This window comes from Tupaia chinensis, unplaced genomic scaffold (genome assembly GCF_000334495.1).
Source record: "Tupaia chinensis unplaced genomic scaffold, TupChi_1.0 Scaffold000086_1, whole genome shotgun sequence".
NCBI lineage: Eukaryota > Metazoa > Chordata > Mammalia > Scandentia > Tupaiidae > Tupaia > Tupaia belangeri.
This window is the reverse complement of record NW_006159548.1, coordinates 219,034-243,134: the sequence shown is the minus strand read 5'-3', so window position 1 is coordinate 243,134 and position 24,101 is coordinate 219,034. Positions and strand designations below refer to the sequence as shown.

The window sequence follows — 24,101 nt, the reverse complement described above, 5'->3', positions numbered from 1 at the left end:
CTATAAGGTGCGTCCACTCGCCAGAAAGACAGACAGAGACAGAGAGAAAGAAAACGAGAAATCACCCCCCAGGGGGGATGGCCATGCCGCAATCCCTTCTCCATTCTCCTCTTGGGATCTTGGGCACGCACGCACACGCGCCCGGTGTGAGTTTAAGCTGCCGGGTCTGGGACACGAACCGCGGTCGACTATGTGGGAGTCGAGTGACATAGCCATTACACTAACTGCTGGTCCCCCAAGAAATAAGTTTTTAAATGTAAACTACAGTTTAAGGTAAAAGATTGCACTTGTATGTAAATAAACAAAATGTTTACCTCACGAAAGATGGGAAAACATCTCTAAAACAAAGAAAAAAATTTTATAGGGTTAATGAAAACATTTGTATCCAGATTTCCATAGTACTGAAAAATGTTCAAAGCCATATATATAATTATTAATTTCTTTTTGAAATATGAGTAACCATAGCATGAATTACTTTTCATCTTCATTATGTGGTTTTGACCTAGATAATTACCTCAGGAAATTTTATTCTGACTGGATAGATTTTGGTTTGTATTATTCTTTAGGTACATATCTTTTCTATTTGAAAGATAATTCCACTGTTACTCATATATCTGGTTTGACTGTTTTCTTTTGCCCCTGTGTGTGTATGTGTGAGTGTGTGTGTGTATGTGTGTGTGGGGAGAGTCTTTTGTCACTTCTTTATACTAACATAAGCACCATATATCCATTTGGTCTCCAATGAAGATTCAATATATTTTTTAATTTCCACACAGATTATGCACTACAGGATAAGATATGAAAAAAGTGTAGAAAATTCATAATTTGCTGTTTTAAGAATTAGAAATTGGGCTAACTCCACAGCCTAGTGTTTAAGGGAGCTAAATACCCCATAGTTGACCACAGTTCAGTTGTTGGCCTCAGTGTCCTGAAAACTGCATGAATCTGTGTGTGTATCCCAAATCCTGACTGGATGGAGAAATAGATTGTGGTGTAAGCACAACCTATTGAGTGGTGCTTTCTCTCTCCCCTTCTCTGCATCTCTGAGAAAAGCACATACCCTCTGGCAATTAAAAAAAAGAATTAAAAGTTAATTCAAGTAATTTTGGGAGATATAATATTTTTAAAGTTGGACAAGATAATAGTAATAATAGTTAATAATCTCAAGAAGCATTCAAGTTTGTACTATATCTTGGTTACTTTAGTTATCTCTTTACATGATTACCTCCTTTAATTGATCAAACAATTCCATGGGATAGGTGTTATTACGTTCTCCATTTTAAAAAACAAAGGTATAGTTGGTACAGTCGTGACGTGGTGACTTACTGAACTCACATGGGAAAGGTCCTCAGTTCATGTCTCAGGACCTCCCTGAGCATGCCAGGTGAGCATGGGTGCATATCCATGATCTGGACTCACCAGGACTGGGCATGGATAATGGCGTGAGGACCATGTTGAGGGGGGCGGCTCTCTCTTTCTTTCTCTCTTGTGGGAGAAATGAATACTCTAAATAAATAACTAAAAGGATATTTAGCATACCCATTGGCTAGGATTAAGAATCTACTGTCAAATATTTCTTACTCTAGAATCTTGTCTATTTATTTGCACAGAAGGTTTTTGTTTAGTTTTATTTATTTATTTATTTTAGTGCTCATTTACTTCTACCCCATCACATGTTCCTATTTCCACATTAAATACTTGCAGTAATGGGACTTCACTTCCAGAGGAAGCCCAATCCAGAATTCTTAAATTTGAATAAACTCTGTTAAGATGATCTACATCAGATTCTGATTCCCTATATTTTTTTCCACCTCTAGCTCCCACATTTCTGAACTCATCCCTCTTTTTTTAAATCAGTTTTCATATATTGCAACTTAGCTATTTTGATATTTAAAATTTCATTTGAAAAGAACAATATGCCCATCAGCACATCTCTTTGTGGCATTATTATAAATTATAAATGTTGTAATAACTTTATCACTAGCACCAATACCTGCCCACAATTATTTGATTGTGATATTATTACAACAATTTTAAAAGTCCACTTACCCTCCTTGCAAAAGCAGCACACATGATGCAGGCCCACAAAAGCAGTTTCATTTTGATTGACTCTGTGAAATTAATATTTTAAGTTGGGTGTGTCAGAAAGTATACAATATACTTCTTAGTTATATCTCTTCTACTGGAGAAAAGAATGCAGGGCTTTATTAGACCAAATAAGAAGACCCCAACAGGAAGTTTGGCCATGCTATTAAACCATTGTCAGTATGACTTAAGAGGAATGACACTAAAGCTCAAATTATTATTATTATTATTTTTGGCAGATAACCTTCCACAATTAGTTGACTTCTTACTAAACCATCTTTAGGTGGAAGTCATTCATTTAATTACCTACAGACACATTTTGCAATAAATTTGTTTTGGAAGGTACTTAAAAGTAGCCATTGAGTTTTTTATTTTCTTATGAATTCAGTAAGGGATTGGTATCACCTACTTGGAAATAGTTCTAGTCCTAAACATTTTGCCATCATACCCCGTGGCATAAACCTTTAGGTCCTTGATCAATCATCAGTTTTTCTCTCTGCAGAATAGTGGGGAAGTCAAATATTAAAAGGTGATTAGGCTTAGTTTTCTTCAGGGATTGCAAAACCAATTGCTAGTTGGTTAATTATTAAAATTTACATTTTCTTCCATCTTAAAAAACATAAAGCATCTCCATGCTTCCAAAAAAATGTATATACAGGAACACTTATTGTAGCATTATTTAGACTCTCAAAATATGAAAAAAAAAACACAAGTGTTTTGTTAAGAAGAATATCAGCTTCATGATCTATTGCTAAATGAATGATTTAAAGTTGTATATCACTGAGGTATTAAATGGGCTATTTTTAATTAAGTGACCACTGTTTGCTTTTAATTATATATATAATTATTTATATATAATTGTTTTAATAATTATTTCCCTTTATTTTCTGTAATCTCTATTTTTTTTGTGAAGTGAAAATGTGTTATGTGTATGCTAAGTACAAACTAATAATATGATGATGTTTCAAGCTTTTTCATGAGGCCATAAATGTTTTCATGCACAAACCTTAACAGAATCTAGGCTGGGAAAATTGTATTTATGGAGAAATATCTGGAAGCAATACACTGCATTCATTTGCAAAATATATTTTTAAAATATTTGGCTAAGATGCTTACCTGTTCAACATGGTTTTGAACACATATTGAATGAATGGCCTTTGCTATAGTGTTCTTTTCAAGAACACCACGTATTTTTTGTTGTTGTTTTGTTTTGTTAAGATTTTTGTCATAGGGTGTGTGTGCTTGCTGGAGACAGAGACGGTGAGAGGGAAAGTGAAAACTTAACCTCCATGGGAGATAGCCATGTCACAATCCCTTCTCCTCCATTCTCCTCTCAAGATTTTGGGCATGTACACACATGTGCCTGGCATGATTTTTCAAGCCACCAGGTTCAGATATCGAACTGTGGTCTGCCATGTGGAAGTTCAGCGCCTTAACCACCATACCACCTGCTAGTCCCTGCATACCACGTTTTTATTGAGAAACAATTGAAAAAACAGACTAACAGATGTACCTTTTTTTTTCATTGTAAAGATATATGGGACAAAGATTTGTACTTCAGTCTTTCTGTGTGAGTAGCACTAGAGAAATTCCTGACAGGTCTCAGTATTTAGGCTTTTCCTAAGCTGTTGGTGTATTTAAATGTCTTGGGGACACTGATATTGTATGTTTCTTCCTTTCGCATTTTTTTTTTTTTGGTTCTTTACCTACCAGAAATGTTAAAGTCCAGTTTCTTGTCCATATTTAAGACCCTACCAAGTATCATAGCCCTTCTTTTAAAGATGTTTATTTACTAGCTTTATCTTATTGCATCTTATTTTTCCCCTCGGTAAAATATTTAAATTAAAAAAAAAATCCTATTTTACATATTTTGGACAGCTACCTCAAACCCTTTTATAATGTCATATTATAAGCAAACAGAAAAAGGAACAAATTAATCAATTAAATGAATCTTCTTAAAATTTATTATAGTGCCAAAAATTTCCCTATGAAATATGTTAGCATTTCTCTTAAAGGGTAAAAATTAATTAGTAGAAACAAAAAATAATAAATTATACCTAAATATAATGTCTTATTCCTCAGTACAGTGTAATTATTCTTAAAATTAATATAAAGTTCATTGCAGGTTTTTGTGACCTAAAGATTAACCATATAAACTTATATGTTAATCTTTTTGAAATCATTGCTTTAATTCCTATCTGGGTTTCTGAAACAAGAGCATTTAATTGGCTGAAGCCTGATTTTTATAGACATATGAAATGGAAATTGTCTAAATAAATTAGAATTCCTCCCTTACCCTGCTATTCTTTTGGAAATCTATCAATATGATTACATACAATGGCCCAAAATTATTAGTAAATATAAGTAAAAGGAACTACTCGAGAAAATGTACATATGCACATTCACATTTTTATGTGCATTTAAAATAAATAATATGTTAGTAATTTAATCCATGCCATTTAAAATTGTTCTTACAGGCAATCCAGTAAGCATATGTTTACTAAATTTTGAATTTTTTTTTTTGAAGAGGTTTCTTTTGCTATAGGGCGTGTGTGCTCGCCAGACAGACAGAGAGAGACATAGAGACAGAAAGCGAGAAATCACCCCCTGGGGGGATGGCCACGCCACAATCCCTTCTTCTCCATTCTCCTCTCAGGATCTTGGGCATGCACACACACGTGCCCGGTGTGAGTTTAAGCCACTGGGTTTGGGATGTGAACCGTGGTCGAGTCCAGCGACATATCCATTATACTAACTGCTGGTCCCCTAAATTTTGAATTTTGTCTTAATACAACAACTGTTCAATGTGGCTCTAATAAATTAATTCCAGTAAAGATAAATGTTTTTTTTTATGAAGACCATAAAAATAAGGCATTTAATCCTATCAGGAAAATTAACAGCTAATCAAGACTGATAGAACTATAATTTTAGAGTTCTTTAAAAAAAGTCACTTTAGGAGTGAAAAACTCAGATTTGTCAACATACAAAAATCTTTGCTCTAGAATCTCAGTCTCTCAATTTATCTACCCATGTATCACTTGTGATTTAGTACTTTGATTACTCTAGGAGCAAAATACTTACATCCAAATAATATCCAAATAATATAATTTTCCCTCCTTTTTCTCATTTTTTCCCTTCCTTAAAATGACTAGTTAAATGAGGCGGATTTATTTGATTCTTTTGTTAAGTTCTCAAAATATGAGACTTCCTGAGTGAAACAAACCTGATTTTTTTAGGGTATATGTGAACTCTTAAGTCTAGGCTGAACCTAGAGAAAATTATTCCTTTAACATCTCCTCCCAAGTAGTATTGAGTGAAATTCAGGTGTGTGGTGCAGGAGACTGACACAACAGTCTGTGTTACCAACCTCTTCAAACCAGGAGAGAACATACATGTGCCATGCCTCCATAGACACCCTATATGTCTATCTACCTGAGATCAACTAGAAAATCTTAAAGAAATGGGAGCACCTTAATGTGAAGAAATGAAAAGGATACCTTGCTTCCAGGGTGGAAACCGATGCTTGCAGATCCTGGTCTTGATTTGGACAATGTGCCTCACTGTTTCTCCCAGAAGTATTTATACAGAGTCTTCACATTAATGTTTATACTTTTGTTTTGAAATAAACCAGGATCAATTCTGAAAAAGAGTTTAAAAATCTATCAATGTGACTACATTGCTATGGATTACTTGCCTCATTTCAGAGAATCATAAAACAGGGATGTTGAGCATTTTTTCATATGCTTTTTGGCTGTGTGCATGTCTTACTTAAATAGTTTTTTGTTCAGCTCATTTTCCCTCTTTTAATTGGGTTAATCTTCTCCCCCCCCCCCCAGGAAAGTCACCTGCGTTCCATCCCCCAGGTAAGTCACCTGAGTTCCATGCATATTCTGCTTATCAGTCCCTTATCTGAGCCATAGTTAAAAAAAAATTCTCCCATTCCAAGCATTGAAGATTCACACTAGTGATAATGTCTTTTGCTTTGCAGAAGCTTCTTAATCTGATGTAATTCCACTTGTCTATCTTTAGGATTATTTCCTGTGCTTTGGAGGTCTTATATAAGAAGTCTTAGTCTACCCCAATGTCTCCCAGAGTTTCTCCAGTGTCTTCCACCAGTAGTTTTATAGTTTGATATCTTAGGTTTAACTCTTTGATTCATTTTGAATTGATTTTTGTTAATGGTGAGAGATGGGGGTCCTGTTTAATCTTTCTGCCGGTGAATACCCAGTTTTCCCACCATTTGCTAAAGAGCTTTTCCTTTTTCCACTAGATTGAAAGGTACCCTTTGTCAAAAATCAGTTGGCTGTATGTTTTGGGGTTTATTTCTAGAGCCTCTATTCTGTTCCTTTGGCCCACATGTCTCTTTTTGTGCCAATACCATGCTATTTTGAGTATCACAGCTTTCTAATATATTTTGGGGTCAGGGAGTGAGATGTTGCCTACTCCATTCCTCTTGAGCGTGGTTTCTTTGGCATTATGGGGTCTTTTTTTAATTCCAGACAAGTTCTATAATTATCCTTTCTAGATCTATGAAGCATGTCTCCAGTAATTTGATTGGGATTGCATTAAATAAGTAATTAATTTGTGTAGAATTGCCATTTTGATTATATTAATTCTTCCAATCCAGGAACATGGAATGTCCTTCCACTTTTTTTTGTGTCCTTTTAGATTTCTTTTTAAATAAATTCATAGTTTTAGTTATAGGGTCTTGCTACTTTGCAGTATGGATATAGAGTATCTCTCTTCTTCTGTGACTGGCTACTACACTCTGAAATGTCAAGGGGTTTAACTTACAAAAGAAATATTACACAAGACATATCACTAAAAATGTTGCTCTAGGTATCCAACCTTTGGCAAGATTTTTATAATGTGGTTTATGTTTTAATATTTTCTAAATCTTCTTAATTATAGAAAAAATCTATTGTCATTCATCTATACCAAAGGGATAAATTTGAATCTGAAGAGCCTTTGACAAATCCTTGATCCTTATTTACTGATGGAAAAAAAAAAATACTATACAAAAGGTTAGGTTCAAGTTTAATTTACTATAACAAAGTGTAAAGTCTGAAATATATTAAATAAGCTGAGAAATATTAGGAATTTAGGTAATGTTTTGAACTGTGGATTCAAGTGAAATGATATCCTTTCTCCTGGTACATTTTAATTTGGGAAACCAACAAATATAGAGATTCAGGAGAAAGTTTGGCATGTCTGTCTGAATAGGGAGGAGAAAAATCAATTTAGAGATGAACCTGGAGAATTAAGAGCTGATTTTAGAAGCAGTTGATTATATGTAACAATTAAAATGATGAAAGTGGTTAAGATCATGTTAAAAACATGTAGAGTTAGAAAAGAAGTAGGTAGGGAGATTTTCACTTCCTTTATTATAGCCTTCATCTCTAATATGAGCCAATATACAGTGTATTCTGGATGGAAAATCTCATTTTGTATGCTATAGTGATATATAGTAAATGAATGTAAATAAATAAATTTAAATTAAAAAAGCTAAGTAAGTAAAAAGAAAAGAAGTAGCTAAAATCAGAGCCTAGAAAACATCCATGTTTGTGTAAGAGAAAAAAATGAGTGTAGTCTGTGAAAAATATCTTGAAGAAACAGTCAAAGAGAATTATAAGAATTACCAGGAAGTAAATCTTTATCTATAACATGAAATAGAATAGTACCACTGGAGGAAACTTTATTTTTGTTTCAGTTTCCTCATCCACAAGGTATATTAGTAATTGTATTAATAATAGAATACTAATTTTATCAGTAGTAAAGTTAAGACAAATATACATATTACTCTCCATGTAGCTCTTCACTTAATTTTAGGAATTATAATTATCATATTAAATTTGCCAAATGAACATCATTAAAAAAGAATAGATTGTAGAAGAAAAATTTTAAAAATATCAAAAGAACTTTAAGCTTGATGTGGATAGGCCCCAGAACTCACAATAGCCCAAGGCCAGCAACTGCCAACATTTCACAGGGCTCTGAGAATTCACTGCCTGTACCCTCCACCCTCCCACCCCCGGAGTGATATAAAACAATCAGAGATCTTGAGAAGTTGGACACCCTGCGTATCTAACCCTTTCTTCCTGAGAACAACCCCTGGGCTACATCTTCCTGATGGGCTGCTGCTTCCTGATAGGATACTCTAAGCCTGCTGAGAGCCGCCCCTCCCAACTTCCCAATAAAAAACTGTGTTTGACCTCCAAGCAGGGTGGAGATTCTGAGTGTTAACTCCTCCATGCCCATTGGTGTATTAAAGAGTTACTCCTATCTCTCCAGAGTGCCACCTTTTGTTCCTGGGCCCTCTGGTTTTCTGCAACAAGCTTTGAACTAGAGAAAGGTCACATACCCTTTGAGATTTGAAGGAGAGTGTTAAAGTTATGTTTAGATATAGACTGAGGTATTTATTTGTCAAGTTAGGAGATGGATAATGTCTATACTCTATAGAATCAATATTGTCTGTAAAGTAGAAAATATTTGATAAGACAGCTTTGGTGACCAACGAAGTTTAGAAAACATAAACTTACTTTAAGATTTAGCTGTTTGGGTAGAATCACAGTAGAAATCAAATTCATAGTTTTTCATAGTCGGGTCTTTTCCAGGTAGGGTTGGTTGGTATGAGGGTTAGAGAAGATTTAAGTTTTATCAAAGTAATATTTAAAGTAATCAGGGATGAAGTCTGGGCTTCATGTGTAAGAAAGAAGGTGGGCCAGTAGAGAATAGGGGGAACGGAATGTAGTAAGATTGTTAAGGAAGGGGGGTTCTATGAAGACAAAGAAAAATTCTCTTAGTTTCTACCTGTTGCCCCTTTTCTAAATATATGTCATGTGTCATCTCCCTTTTAAAAACCCTTCAATGTTTTGGCTGAATAAGCACAGAAGAGAGGCTAAGAGGGATAGGATAGAATGGAATGGAATGGGAATGCTAAAGGACTGCATTATTTTATGGAGTCAAAAATAAAATGTCTAAACCTTCTTTTTATCTATCAAAAACACATATATAATGTTGCTTGCCTACAAAAATCCCTTTGTTGTCTCCCCATCACAACCAAATGCTTAACACAAAATTCTTAGCTCAAATCACCTTCATTCCTATCCATTTCTCCCTGATCTACTTTTCCCATCCCTCCACATTCTCCAGACATGCTTAGCCCCTTAGAGTTTTCCCTTGTAACCCATAATGCACTCGTTTGTTTGTTTTGCTTTCTTTATTTGTGGATACCATGAATGGGGTGATTGAAGGAGACTGGCAATCTCAGTGTCTGACTCCCTAATTTACATGAAAATTTGGGCTCAGAGAGGAGGAATGAAAGCTCTGGCGATGATTTGAGGTAAATGCTTGCAACAAATCATAAGCATGAATAAATTAAAGATGGTAGAATGATGGCTAGAATAGTACTGTAAATCCAGCAGTAGTTGGGAGAATATTATTTGTGATGTTAAAGGTAATGAGACAAAAAGTAGAAGTGCCTGGAAAGTGTACAAAGTTATTTCAGTGGGAGCCATGATAAATTGAAAATCACTTGTTAGAGGACTAACAAAATTGTTAGAGGACTAATATAAAATAGTAGCATCAGTAGCCTCACGGTCAATGTGAAAAGTGAAAATGATGATTACACACAAAATGATGCACTTGAAATTTTATTTTTTGAAGAAGAGAAATGTGTTTCCAAAATTCAGAAAAAGTGGTGAAAACATTTTAAATAACCATCAACCCAGTCCACATGAAGTCACAGCACAGCCCGGCATATCCAGCATGAACTAGCAAGAAGAGTTTAAGCAATACAGGAGATAGTTTGCAGTCTTCCTTTGGCTCAGTATTTCCATCTTTTCAGTAGTGCTGTCCAATCTTACTGGGAGAATGAAGTAGTATGATAGAAAAGAAAAGTGTAATAGATGAATTTTTCCAGTCAAGCCTAGAAAAAGTAAAAGACAACACTGAATTTATATTTCAGAAGATAATTTTTTAAAATACAGAAAACACACACACAGAGTCATGCTACAATGGCATAAAGTTTTTTATAACTATTATTAGTTAATATTTTCTTATGTCCATGATGATACATGGCATATAATAGGATTTTAGTAACAATTTATATTTATGCTCTGTGGACTTGTTGAAGTCTATGGACTCAATGACATCTATGAAGTAGAAAGGAATTTTGTTTTTCTGGTAGGATAAATGTGAACAAATTAATGACCGAATGAGCTTTATAGAAGCTAAATACTAGCTTCTTCAATTTAGCATGCAAAAATATCATTTCTTTTTATTCAGTTATATGTACTTATGCTTTGTAGTCAGTTTCGAAGGAAAATTTTTATTATTCTTGTTTTCCAGATAGCTTCTTAGGCACACACAATATTATTGCTTCCTATATTTTAAACCTTTTGATCTAATTGGAATCTGGAATTTATTAAAATCATCTTATTATCCAAAATAACTTCAGACTGATATTATAAAAAATCATTTTTAGATTTCAAAATCCATTGTACATTTTTTGATTTCTCTATTCCTGTTCTTTTTTCAGCTCTTCTTTCTTTCTTTCCTTCTTCCTTCCTTCCTTCCTTTCTTTCTTTCTTTCTTTCTTTCTTTCTTTCTTTCTTTCTTTCTTTCTTTCTTTCTTTTACATTCCATTAAATACCTTTTGCCTTATATTTTTTACTCTGCTGCATCTCTCAACCTTATTGTACTATCATATCCTTCTTCTACCTCTAAGTTAGCTTTTAGCACATTATGTTGCCATTTCTGTATCTTAGTCTGAAACAGAGCTTAATGAGGATTAGTTTGGTATCTTAATTTTGTATTTCTCAAGTTGCACACTTTATAGGAATACATAATAAGCTTTAAAAACTGGAAAATAAATATATGAATAATTACTGCAAAGGAAAAAAATCACTTTTTATAAAATACAACTATATTTTCAGCTCTTATTCATAATAGTTATGTCATTACTTTTCTCATTATGAAGTTATTTTATGAAATTTCTTGCCCTTTTTTATTAATTAGGAAGTCAAAATGATATGATAAAGTAAATTGAATTTCTAACAATGTACTCAAAGTTAAAAATATCCTTTCAAAAAAATCCCCAAGCTCTCCTTTAGGGGAGACTTGTCATCACAAGTGGACTTTTAAGCTTGGAGGGCAGAAATATGTACTAGATTTTTAACTTTTCAATTTCTAATTTACTAGGCAATTTATTTAACCTCCTTAGGGCCTCAGATTTCTTATCTTAAATCAGCTGATAATATAAACTACTGCATCGGTATTTTTTTTTTTTTTGTGAGCATTCAATTAGTAAAGGACTTAGACTTGTGGCTGTTACTTAGTAAACTCTCAGTAAATTATTGTTATTACTTTAATATTCATTTTTATAAATCTACTTTGTTGTGTTCAAATGTATCATCAAGAATATAGAAAAAACAGCAAAGATAGATTTAAATGAGACAGAATTCCAGGATCGGATAACCTGAACACAAGGCCAATATAAAAAAAAAGAAAAATGGCTTAACAAAAGACAACATTTATGTCATCACACTTTCCTTGAGTTACCTTTATGGCTGTGAATATATCAATTAAAATGTCAAAGAAAAAAATGAGAAAAGAAGAAAAGTAGGATTTATGTATCTTTTTAAATGCTGTGATTTTTCTCAGAGAAAATGATGCAGGGAATTTATTTTAAAATAGCTTGAATTGGAGACAGGAGATGACGTAGTGGTTATGTCAATGGACTCCCATGTAGCCGACAGTTGTTTGAGTCCTGGACCATTGACTTGAAACTCATGCTGGGTGAGTGTACATGTGTGCCCAAGATCCCAGGAGGAGAAAGGATAAAAAGGGATTGCTGTATGGCTATTCCCTCTGTGTAGGGAGGGGGTGATTTCTCACTTTTCCTCTCAGTGTTTCTGTTTGTGTCTCTCTCTGATGAGCTCACACACTCTAAGGCAAAAACCTCTAAAAAAAGAAAAGAAAAATGGTTTGAATTGTATGTAAATTGTCTTTATAAATAAATGATTAATAGATAGGTAGGGGCAGGTATTGATATAGATATAGGTAATTTTTATATGTCTTTTCTCAAAGTGAAATGCTGAGTCTAAACTTGGTTGAGCTCAAAGTGATAAAGAAAACATCTGTATGAGCAAACATCTGTGTGAGCATTATAACTGTTATAATTTCTATCCAGAATCCTTACTTTTGGCTGAAAGTATTATTAGCTACAGAGGAAATTTATAATTTATTTAAAAAATAGTTATAAAACATACATGCATACAAATTCACAGATAGTTTGTGAGTCAAAAAAAACCTAAATTTAAAATATTTTGTAGCTAATATATTATTTCATTAGCTGAGAACATATTACTTATCAGTATTACTTAAGATTACATTCTACACATACACATCCCATTTTAATTTTTTGGTTAACCTGTAGGCCTAGAGGCACTTACCGAAATAAAGTAGAAGCAGTTAATTCAGTAATCATAATAGTACTTCTTTAAAAGAAGAAAAAAATGACACATTTTACTAAAATGTACATAGAGTAATAAACAAAATGTTTACATCTCCAGAAATATTTAGGACATTATTTAGAAATCTCATATTCAAAGTATCGATACTAAATTTTTTATTTTTTTCTAATAATAGGCAAGAGATTTTTAAATATTATATGCACATATAAACACTGAATCATATTTTACAATATCCAGAGAAATTATGTGACTTGCTTAAGATCAAAAACTTATATCAGGTCTTCTGAATCCAGATCCCATATTACGTATAATATGGGATTAAATTGTAAGTGGTGTGCATTTAATCCATTTTCCATTTATTCATCATGTTAGAAAAAAATGTTTCCTAAGTCAAAAAAGCCATAAATGAGATTTAAAATATATTAACTAGAGCTTAGTTCAGCTACTTTTTATTAGAATTTCAGATTCTTTTGTAAAATGTAAATAATGTCTGTCTTGATCAATCTGTAAGACTTCCTATAGGAGGGCCAGCCAGTCTGGTGGTGAAGGTAACTGGATTCCCACATGGCTGACCACATAATTAGAGTTCCAGACTTGGCAGCTTGAAAATAAACACACAAGATACAGGTGTGTGGGCCTAAAGTCCCCAAAGAAAAGAGAAATAAAGAGACTGGGTCATGTCCATGCCCTATGGGGAGTGTTTTTCTGCTTTCCTTCTCTCTCTCTGGCTCCCGTTGGCAAATTAAAACAAAAAAGAAAAAGAAAAAAATAATTGCTATAGAAAATAACTGAAATATTATAATCAAACACTGAAATTTAAATGAAATATAAATAAAATATATCATCATTTAAATTTTCTGTAGGTGTATTGGTAATATATAATTTAAAATTTGATTTCTAGAGTAGAAATTTTAATTAATTTTGTTTCAGCTTCTACTTGAGAATTTGTTAAAATTCAATTTTTCTATTACTTATACCCTCGCTTAATTTTACCACAAAAGAGAACTTTTTAAAATTAAAAGTAAAAGGGAAGTACTCACCTGCAGAGGAATCTTTGGGTAAGCATATGTCTTAACATATGGGTTCACAGTTTTCTGATAATGTTGAATAGCTTCTATGTTTTGAGGCCACATAATCTGATAATATTGATTGATTTTGTTCTAGAAAAAAATATATAAATAATTAGCCTAGACATAACGAAATAAAATTATCTGTTGATGATAGCATGTATGATATCTTTAACTGGAATAATACACAGTGTATTCATGCTGGGAAAATTTATTTTGCATGCTGTAATAATATACAGTGATTAATGTATGAAAAATAATAAAATATATTTTTAAAACTCTGTTTAGATAAATTCTAAATGATACTAAATGTACCTCATTAAAGGAAATTCTACTCAGGCAAAATTAACTCAGTTTACATACAGAGAATGAACTATTGACCTGAGTAAAACCTTTTGTTTAATTCAGATTCCAAAACCAAAATGTTTAAGTGAAAAATAACCAAAAGAAAATAAATAGAAAAAGAAAAAAGAACGAATAAAGAAAATGCAAAAGTGCAGGTGCACATGAAAAGGCAAGAGGATAATTTCTTAATTAAAGATAAGTGCCTTAGGTTGTGGTTTCTTTTCCACATCTGGTAAGAAAATTCTGGTCCTTAGAGTCACATAGAATGCATAATTTTATTTAGTAGAATCTGTGCCACTGAGCCAGTATTAATCTCTTCGAGTCTTACGTGTGGGGATTAATTAATAGAGTGCAGTTTTCACAGCACCAGTCACATATTTTATGTTTAATGAACATCTCCGTTCTCTAAGTTAAGTAGAAACAACTATACAAATCTAGCCTTAGATTATTGTAGGCTTAAAGTTGGAATTAAATATGGTGACTTCTTCCTCAGGATAATTTCCCATGTCTACAGAGTAGAAAATCAAAGGAATTTCAGTATCACTAGGGAAAATTGTTGGGTGGATAGTGGGTTATAATGCAATTGGTATTGCAGAGGAATGGTTCTGTAAGTTTTGACAAAGTATAAGGAAGACTTTTTATAAAACTTAGCATTTTCTAAAAGTAGGGGGTTTTGGTGTGTTGTATGTCTTTTTATGAAGAGGAGTATAGTTAGGCAGAGTCTAAGTAAAGTAAGACATGTTAAAAATACTTGTATGGAAAATTTGCCATATATTTACCAGGTTATTCTTTTCTTCTTCAGTCAGCTCAGTTTTCTGTTAATAACAACAACAACAACAAAAAAACAGTTATAAAGTACAAACAAAATGTTATAGAATGATATTTAACTAATTTTGTTTGACATAAATTACTTACCTCAGTAAATGTATCAGTTGTTTCCTTAAGGGAAAAAAAAAATAAAAATCAGCTTCACATGGATAACCTACCAGCAATTGTCTATATTACCACAGTAGAGAGATAAGGATAGTTATTTTAATAATTTGGAGACAGGGAGCAATGATAGATGGTGTAATGGTTAGGTTGCTGGACTTCCAGGTAGTCAGCTGTAGTTCAAGTCCCGGACACAGTGGCTTGCATGAGTACGCAAAAACTCAAGAGGAGAATGGAAGAAAAGAGATTTCAGTGTGGCTATCCAAACTGGGGGGTGATGTCTCGCTTTCTGTCTCTCTGTTTCTCTCTGGTGAATGCACATGCTCTGTAGCAAAATTCTAGAATTGCAGAATCTCATCAGCAGTAAAAATGGATGAGATATACCTGTGAACAGCAATGTAGATAGATGAGTAATAGTAGAGTGAACAAGACCAAAAGGACTCCATAAATATGATACTATGAAGCTCAGAGCAAGCAAATCAATGTAGAGAGAGAATGAGAGAAACTACTTTGAAATGCACTGTGTTTCTTTTATAACAGATATGAAGTCTAATATAAGTGCTGATATAGGCTACACAAAGGAGATTTTCAACAGGAAATAAGGATCTTATGGTTCTTTGGTATTAGTTGATTTTGCCATATTTGTACTCTAAAATTTACTACGAGAATTTAACTGTGGTAAAAATAATTCATTAGTTAATTAAGAGATATATGTATTCATTATATTAAAGTTTATATTATTGTCTAAAACAAATATTCAGCATAAATGAACATACGGGGTTTAGGATGGCATATGTATATAATAAAGCCATTATAAAAACATAAAAACCATGAATATTTATTATAATATTATGCTTTACAATTTAATTTGTGTTGCACATATTCATTTATGCTATCAAAATTCATGATAAAAATACTTTAAAAATTTTATGTAGGAGGATACTTCAAAAGCTCATGGAAAAATAGATTTAAAATATGTGTTTATTTTGGTATATAAAATTTTGGAGAAGTTTTTGCTATAGGGCATGTGCACTTGCCAGAAAGACAGAGAGAGACAGAAAGTGAGAAATCACCCTTCTCCTCCATTCTCCTCTCGGGATCTTGGGCACACAAACACACACACCCTGTGTAAGTTTAAGTTACTGGATCTGGACTCGAACTGCAGTCTACTAAATGGGAGTCCAGTGACATAGCCATTACGCCAGCTGCCGATCCTGGTGAATAAAATTTTGAAGTCCATATAGTTTCTTTTCACAGGATGCACTTTCCATAAACTTTTTGAAGAAACCTTTTATTTCCTTTCATTATGATTTTTTTTTTTTGAGAGGTTTTTGCTATAGGGCGTGTGCGCTCACCAGAAAGAAACAGAGAGATAGAAAGCGAGAAATCACTCCCCAGGAGGAACGGCCACGCCTCAATCCCTTCTCCTTTCTCTTCTCGGGATCTTGGGCACGCACGCACACACACATGGCATGAGTTTAAGTCACCAGGTCCCAGACTCAAACCGCGGTCGGCTACTTGGGAGTTCAGCAACTTGGCCATTACCCTAACTGCTGGTCCCTATTATTCTTTTGATAAATGAAGATAGTAATTTCTACCTCTTCTTACATAAAGAATTATTTCGAACCAAGTAAAATGATATATGAGTAGGACCAGCAGATGGTGTAATGGTTACATCGCTGGACTCCCACATAGTCGATGTGGTTCCAGTCCAGAGTCTGGTGGTTTGACACTCACATCAGTCCCGTGTGCATCTGAGCCCAAGGTCACGAGAAGAGAGAAGTGATTAAGGTGTGACCATTTCCCCAGGGGGTCGATTTCTCACTTACTGTCTATCTTCCAGCACGTGCACACACCCTATAGAAAAAAAAAAATCTCTCTTTTTAAAAAAATGTATATGAGCATATACTTAGGGTGTATTAATTTTAGATCAAATTATTTTCTATTATTATTTTTAATATAATTATTTAATTTTGTTTATCATTATTATTATTTCCTTCATTTGATGCAGAGCATGTGCACTTACCAGAGAGAAAGAGAAATGGAACATGAGGAAGCAAGTCCCCAGTTCTGGGACTTGAAATGCAGTCAGCCATATGAGAGTCCAGTGCCTTAATCACCACGCCAACTGCAGGCCGCTGTTATTTGTTATTGTATTTGGACTATATTGTTTGAGATTTGATTTTTCAGACCATGAAATTTTATTCTTAACTATTTTACTTTCTAAAATTATTTTTTGGCAGTATTTTGCCTCTAGTTATTTTAGGTGTTTTTATCCTGTGATCTCTGCCCCCTACAAAGTAACAACTTACCATTATGGGAATGATGGGGTAAGCATTTGCCTTAATCAGTTCCCATGAGTTCATGACAGCTAGTTGTTGATAAAGAGCCTGCAGAAGCTTGATGTTTGCCTTCTGAAAAACTGTGTAGATTTCATTCTAGAGAAAAAGAAAATTATAAATATATACTCTAATATTTTATGTCCTCCATGGGTTAAAGCAGACACCATCAGAACCAAATAAATTAGAACTTAATTAGATAATTTGTAAATGGTGGCAAATTTACCTCGTAAAAGAATATCATAGACACACAATTTACTGTAACTGTTTCAACATTTACAATCATTGCAAATTTAAGAAATAACCTAATAAGGCTTCCAGAGAAAACTACTTATGTGGGAAAAACGAAAGAAAAGCAAAAACAAAAATACGGAAAGGAAAGAAGGAAACATGGTTTGTGTCTCAGTCGTCATTTCCTTTCTTTTTCCTCTTCTAAATTAAATGAAATGTTATTTTTATGTTGAATGATCAAATGACATTCTTGCTTTGCTATATATACAATTCTATAACCCAGTGCCCTGTTTACATGTATTCTTGAGTCTGTTATTTCTTTTCCACGTGTGTCAATTTGATGATTGGAGTCAGACAGAACTCCACTTTCATGCTGCTGACCCTGGGTACTAGAATCCATGACCCTGATTGAATTGCTTAATCTCCTTGAGCATTACTCAGCTGGTAGGTTATCTCTGTTAGGGTATAGAGAGCAGTTTGCATACACCTGTGTACTCTAGTAAGTTCCAGTGCTTTGCAGCTGACTCTATAAAGGCTTGTCTTAGAGCGATTAAATACAAAATCATAATAGCATCTTTCTTCAGAAAAGTTATTTATTTCATAGAGAGTGAAAATAAAAAGGTGTGTAAAAGCTAGTGGTCTTTAGAAATGCCTGGGAATAATTGGTAAGTCTATAGTTAAGAATGGTACAAAGTGAGAATGATATCAAAAGTATTTTGAAAAAATACTAGAAAGATCTTCATAGCAATTTAAATTTTTCTAAAAAGAGAGGATTTATTTGGAGCATTCCATTTTCAAGTGCTCAAAGAGGAATGTTTCTGTTAAAAAGGTTTTAGAATGGGAACCAGCAGATGATACTGTGATTATGTTGTTGGACTTCCACATAGTTGACAGTGGTTCAAGTACCAGACCTAGTGGCTTGAAACTCACATCTGGCACATGTTATGTGCATGCCCAAGTTCTCAGGAAGAGAATGGAGGAAAAGGGATTGTGGCAAGGCGATCCACGTTGGGGGTGATTTCTTATTTTCTCTTTCACTGTCTCTATCTCTGTCTGTCTCTCGTGAGTGCACATGCCCTAAGGCAAAAACTTCTACAAAAGCAAAGGTTTTAGAACAGTGTCTGTTGGGCATAGGAATAAGATTTTTTAAAAAATTGTCTAATTTTTAAATTCATCTATCTACTGCTTTCCAAGACATTTTAAAATATAATTACATATATATCATATAATCCTACAGGGTCAATATAACTCTTTTCATATTTAGTTGACGAAATTTTAGTTTGGAGAAGCTGAGTAATAACTTGTGAATCTGTAATTGGAATACAAGTTGCCTGACTCTAAACCTGTGCTTTCCCTCTGAGTACACAGCCATCATCTGTAGTCCACAGAGGATGGATTATATGACCTCCTGTGGTTTGGAAATCTTTATCCATCTATGATCTAATTACCAAAAACAATTGAATGAACAATAATATGATACTTCAATTACACTGCTGTACTACTTGGTTTAAACTTGCAATAAATGTTCTGAGGTTTGTAAGTCCTCCAATATCTATTAGATGTTCGTTCAATAGTTATTTTATTTTTTTCTTCCTTCTTTTCCTCATTGCCAGAATGTACTTGTATTCGCACTTGTATTCACAACACACACACACACACACACACAGGCACAGAGAGAGAGAGAGAGAGAGAGAGAGAGACAACCCTCAATGTGTTGTGGTCATTCCACAATCTTATTTTATCTTATTTTATGGAGTTTTCTGTTCCTTCAGGATTTGGGGCATATGTGTGTACACACCCGGTGTGTTTTCAAGCTGTCAGGGCCAGGATTTGAACTACGATTGGTTAAGTGGGATCTAGCTACCAATACACAGGGGGCACTTAACTCCCATGCAATGGAACCAGCCTAAGCACCCATTTTTCTTACAGTATCAATCCTTATGTGTCTGACTGGATAGTAGCTGAAAATCAGAGCAGCAAGCATAGAAAAAATATCTTACCTCCTACACATTTAGGACTAACATCCCATTGAAATGGACTGAATTATGTGAACATTTCAGAGAAGAAATGAAATGATATGATGGTCTTCTTGAAATTATAATGCGTATGAGAAACTTACCAGTAGTTTCTTGTGCTTGTCTTCCACAGTAGTTTTAGTTTTCTGGTAAGAAAGAAAAACATTGTTGTAAAAATACACCAGTAGGTGTTATTAATTTTATTTCAATTAAATGAAAATAATCTACTTCTGTGAGAACTTCCACAGATTCCTTTTAAAAGAAGAATTAACATTGTTTAGTTGTATTGGGGCAATTAACTGAACATTTAGGTCCCTGAACATTACTACTGAGAAATTATAGCATTTAATAAGAATTTATTAAGTTGAAACATTCATCACCAGAGGGACCAGCAGATGGTGTAAAGGTTACGTTGCTGGACTCCCACATAGTCGATTGTGATTTGAGTCTTGGACCTGGAGGCTTAAATATACTCCAGAAGCGTGTGCATGTGTGTCTAAAATCCAGAAGGGAGAATGGAGGAGAAAGGATCATGGCATTGCCATCCCTCGTCGGGGGTGATCTCTTGCTTTCTGTCTGTCTCAGATCTCTGTCTCTTCAGCAAGTGAATGTGCTCTTTAGAAAAAAATCTCTCTTAAAAAATTGGTAACAAGTAGTATGCAAACATTTTCTTGGGACCCCCCCTGCATATTGGCTTGTTGTACTTTAGTAAAGCAATGAAGATGTCATGTTCACAATCATAGTTAAGATAAAATATTCATTTCTAAGGGAGTTAGAAAGTGATGTTTGATGATAGAAGAGATCTCATCAATGATTAATAGTCTAAAATAAATTACATTTTACCTCCTTGGCAAGAAAGACTACATTCTTTTCCTTTTTAAATTTCTATTTATAGGATAATGTATTTTACAGTCTTGATTTTAAATAAAAGGTATGGTTTATTTAGGTTTAAATGTTAAGACTTACTTCCTGGAAGGTCTTGTCAGATTCCTTAGGAAAGAACAAAAATAGGTATTACTTATTTACCTATATTTGTACTGACTGTAAAGTATCAATCTATAGTCATCATCTAGTGTGTAGATAACATGTTTAGTCTTTGCCTGAGCTACAGAACAAAGTTGACCAAAGTTTCACTCCCTATGTAACTAATTTACCACAGTCCAGATTACTAACTCATTTTGTACTATGCTTTGGATAATAAATAATTAAAACAAAAACTTTCGCATATACCAGCGATGAAGAAGAAAGAAAAGATTTCCTAATTCTTCCATGCAATTTCTAATTTCTTTTTTTTTCCTTTTGTACTTATTTTGAGATTAAAAAGATGACAGAAAAACAAGAAAATTATGAGGTAACAGAGAAGATGTTTTTGAGTAGTTGTTTGCACTCATGCACGAAAAATTGGAACTTGGTTACTAGCATTTAAAGTGGATCCAACTGAGCATGACTCCTTATCACAGAATGGTAGGGTGGGTTCTTTTTATGGCTGAGAAGATCAGGGATGCTCACTGTGACTTCTGATTTAATATATTTCATATTGGAAACTATTTAAGGAAAAATGTGTAACTGTTCTTAATCATTTGAATGTATAATAGGCATGCACACATTTATGACATGGGGTCTATCATGTACTCACTAGGTTAAATTAGTTTATCTTTGTTTTGAAATATTTTATCTCATTGGAGGAGTGATGCTCCATCTTCTACATAAAAAATAAAAACAAATTAAAAGCAAATAAAAATTTCACCTTATGACTTATTTGAAATGTCAAACTATCTGTTTTATTTAGTTAGATTTTTGTTTTTGGTGACAAGGGAATTTTATACATCTGTTTTTTAGCACCTTTAGTTGAAGTTCCTTTACAAAATTCTCTTGGTTCTCTATAGTGTTAAGCAAATGATTTTACACTTCAAATAACTATTTGTTTTGATATATTTCCTACTTTTAGGTTTAGCATTGACTTTTAAGTATTAATCCTATTGTAGCTTAAAACATAATAGAATAAAAATAACAACCTTAAGATGTTTTAATACCATGATGTTATATTTTATTTTATTTACTTTGAAATAGTTGCTAGAATTAAAGCATTGGGCAAGTGCTCTTGTGAAGTGACAGAAAAAGTTAAAGATTAAGTTTGTTTTCTTGATATGAATACTCGTCCTACTAACTCAACTTTGTACTTATGTTTCCAAGAGATTATGGGAAAAGAAGTTTTTAATACCTATTATATTTTTAGTTGAATAAAACTGTCTCATTTAAATGAGAACAATTACTGATTATAGAGACAGGGAGAAGAGTGGTTAAGACTAGCAGGTCATTAGGAGAAAGAACAGTTGAGGTTGGTATGAGACTGATCACCAGAGTATCATTATTATAGCTATCATTATGATGATTCTATTTACCTAACTGGAATTCTCACTCTGGCTTTACCTTTGAATGGCTCTAAATTTAAGAAATAACAGTCACTAGCAGATGGAATAGTGGTTACATTGCTGGACCCCCATGTAGTCAACTATGGTTTGAGTCTTGGACATAGTGGCTTGGAACTCACATGAGCGCATGTACATGCTTGCCTAAAAATCCCAAGAGGAGACTGAGACTTCCTTCATTATGATTCTTTTGATGAATGAAGATAATGACTTCTATCTCTTCTTACGTAAAGAATTGTTTGAGGAACCAAGAAAAATGATATATGAGCAGGACCAGCAGATGGCGGAGCAGTTATGTCACTGGACTCCCATATAGTTGATTGTGATTTGAGTCTGACCCTGCTGCCTAAAACACATGCTGTACACATGTGTGTGCATGTATACTCAATATCCCAAGAGGGAAATAGAGGAGAATGGATGGGAGCATGTCCATACACCTGGTGAGTGATATCTCACTTTCTCTTTGTCTCTCTCTGTCTTTATGGTGAGTGCATGTTCCCTATAGCAAAAATCTTCCTAAAAAAAATGATATATGAGCAAACACTTGGCATATTAATTTTAAGTGAAACTATTTTTTGCTATTGTTTTGAAAAATTATTTAGTTTTGTTTATCATTATTATTATTTACTTAACTTGCTACAGGGCATGTGTGCTACCAGAGAAAGACAAAGCTGGAATTTGAGAAAGTAAGTCCCCAGTTCTGAGACTCGAACTGTGGTTGCTCAAGTGAGTCCAGTGCCTTAACCACCAAACTACCTGCTGACCCCTGTTATTTGTATTGTATTTGAACTATATTATTTGAGATTTAATATCTAGGCTATAAGATTTTAGTCACAACTGTTCTACTTTCTAAAATTATTTTGCAAAATATTGCCAATAAATAATTTTAGAAAGTAGAACAGTTGTGACTAAAATGTGCCTCTAGTTATTTTGTGTGTTTTTAGTCTGTGATCTCTGAACCCCCCCCAACAAAGGAACAACTTACCATTCCGTGCATGAAGGGATAAGCATTTGCCATAAATGTTTCCCATGAGCTCATCACAGTTGGATGTTGATACAGAGCTTGGAGAAACTTGAGGAAGTTTGCCTTCTGAAAAAAATGGATAGATTTCGTCCAAAAAAATTGTAAATATATACTCTAATATTTTGTCTTCCATTTATTAAAGCAGATATTGTCAGAACCAAATGAATTATAACTGAATTAAATAATTTGTAAATAGCAAATTTACCTCGTAAAAGAATATCAAAGACACACGAGTTTTCTGTAACTGTGTCAACATTTACAGTCATTGCAGAATTTAAGAAATACCCTGACTAATAAGGCTTCTAGAGAAAACTACTTCCGTGGGAAAAACAAATGCAAAATCAAAACCAAAAATATGTGCGAGGAAACAGAAGGAAATATGTTATAGCACATGGTTTGTGTGTCAGTCGTCATTTCCTTTCTTTTTTCTCTTTTAAATTAGATGAAATTTTATTTTTATGTTGAATAATCAAATGACATTCTTGCTTTGCTATATATACAATTCCATAATCCAGTCCCTTGTTTACATGTATTCTTGGGTCTGTTATTTCTTTTCCGGGTGTGTTAGATGTCAGTTTGATGACTGGAGTCAGACAGAACTCCACTTTCATGCTGCTGACCCTGGGTACTAGAATCCATGACCCTGATTGAATTGCTTAATCTCCTTGAGCATTACTCAGCTGGTAGGTTATCTCTGTTAGGGTATAGAGAGCAGTTTGCATACACCTGTGTACTCTAGTAAGTTTCAGGGCTTTGCAGCTGACTCTATAAAGGCTTGTTTTAGAGGGATTGAATATGAAACACAACATCTTTCTTCAGGATAATTATCATTTCATAGAGAGTGAAAATAAAAAGGTGTGTAGAAAGCCAGTGGGTCTTGAGAAATGCCTGGTAATAATTATTGCTAAGTCTATAGTTAAGAGTGGTACAAAGTGAGCATGATATCAAGATATGAAAAATACTAGAAAGAACTTTATAGTAATTTAAATGTCCTAAAAAGAGAGGTTTTTATTTGGAGTATTCCATTTTCAAGTGTTCAAAGAGGAATATTTCTTTTTTTAAAGAATTGTTTTATTTAGCTTTATTTATTTATTTTTAATTTGATCAGAGGGGGACAGAGCGAGAGCAAGGCAGAGAGAGGGAAATGGAGAGAGAGTGAGA

The 24,101-nt window shown here is 33.6% G+C and overlaps 1 protein-coding gene and 1 long non-coding RNA gene across 2 annotated transcripts in view; both read right to left on the bottom strand.

Moving 5' to 3' along the window:
• Nucleotides 1-8,830, bottom strand: part of PRR27 (proline rich 27) — a 14,609-nt gene extending 5,779 nt beyond the window's left edge. The window contains exons 1-4 of the mRNA XM_006142969.1: nt 8,625-8,830; nt 5,583-5,724; nt 2,050-2,111; nt 315-338 (exon numbers count right to left, since the gene is read on the bottom strand). Of these exons, the coding sequence (XP_006143031.1) occupies nt 315-338; nt 2,050-2,100 (75 nt within the window). The 5' untranslated portion in view covers nt 2,101-2,111; nt 5,583-5,724; nt 8,625-8,830. The remainder of the gene's footprint in view (nt 1-314; nt 339-2,049; nt 2,112-5,582; nt 5,725-8,624) is intronic.
• Nucleotides 8,831-17,272: 8,442 nt separating this feature from the next.
• Nucleotides 17,273-20,472, bottom strand: LOC102493879 (uncharacterized). The gene is made up of 3 exons (XR_003548478.1): nt 20,454-20,472; nt 19,592-19,633; nt 17,273-17,340 (listed from the first exon to the last, which is right to left on the bottom strand). It is a non-coding gene; the product is annotated as an uncharacterized LOC102493879 (long non-coding RNA).
• Between the last annotated feature and the right edge of the window lie 3,629 nt (nt 20,473-24,101).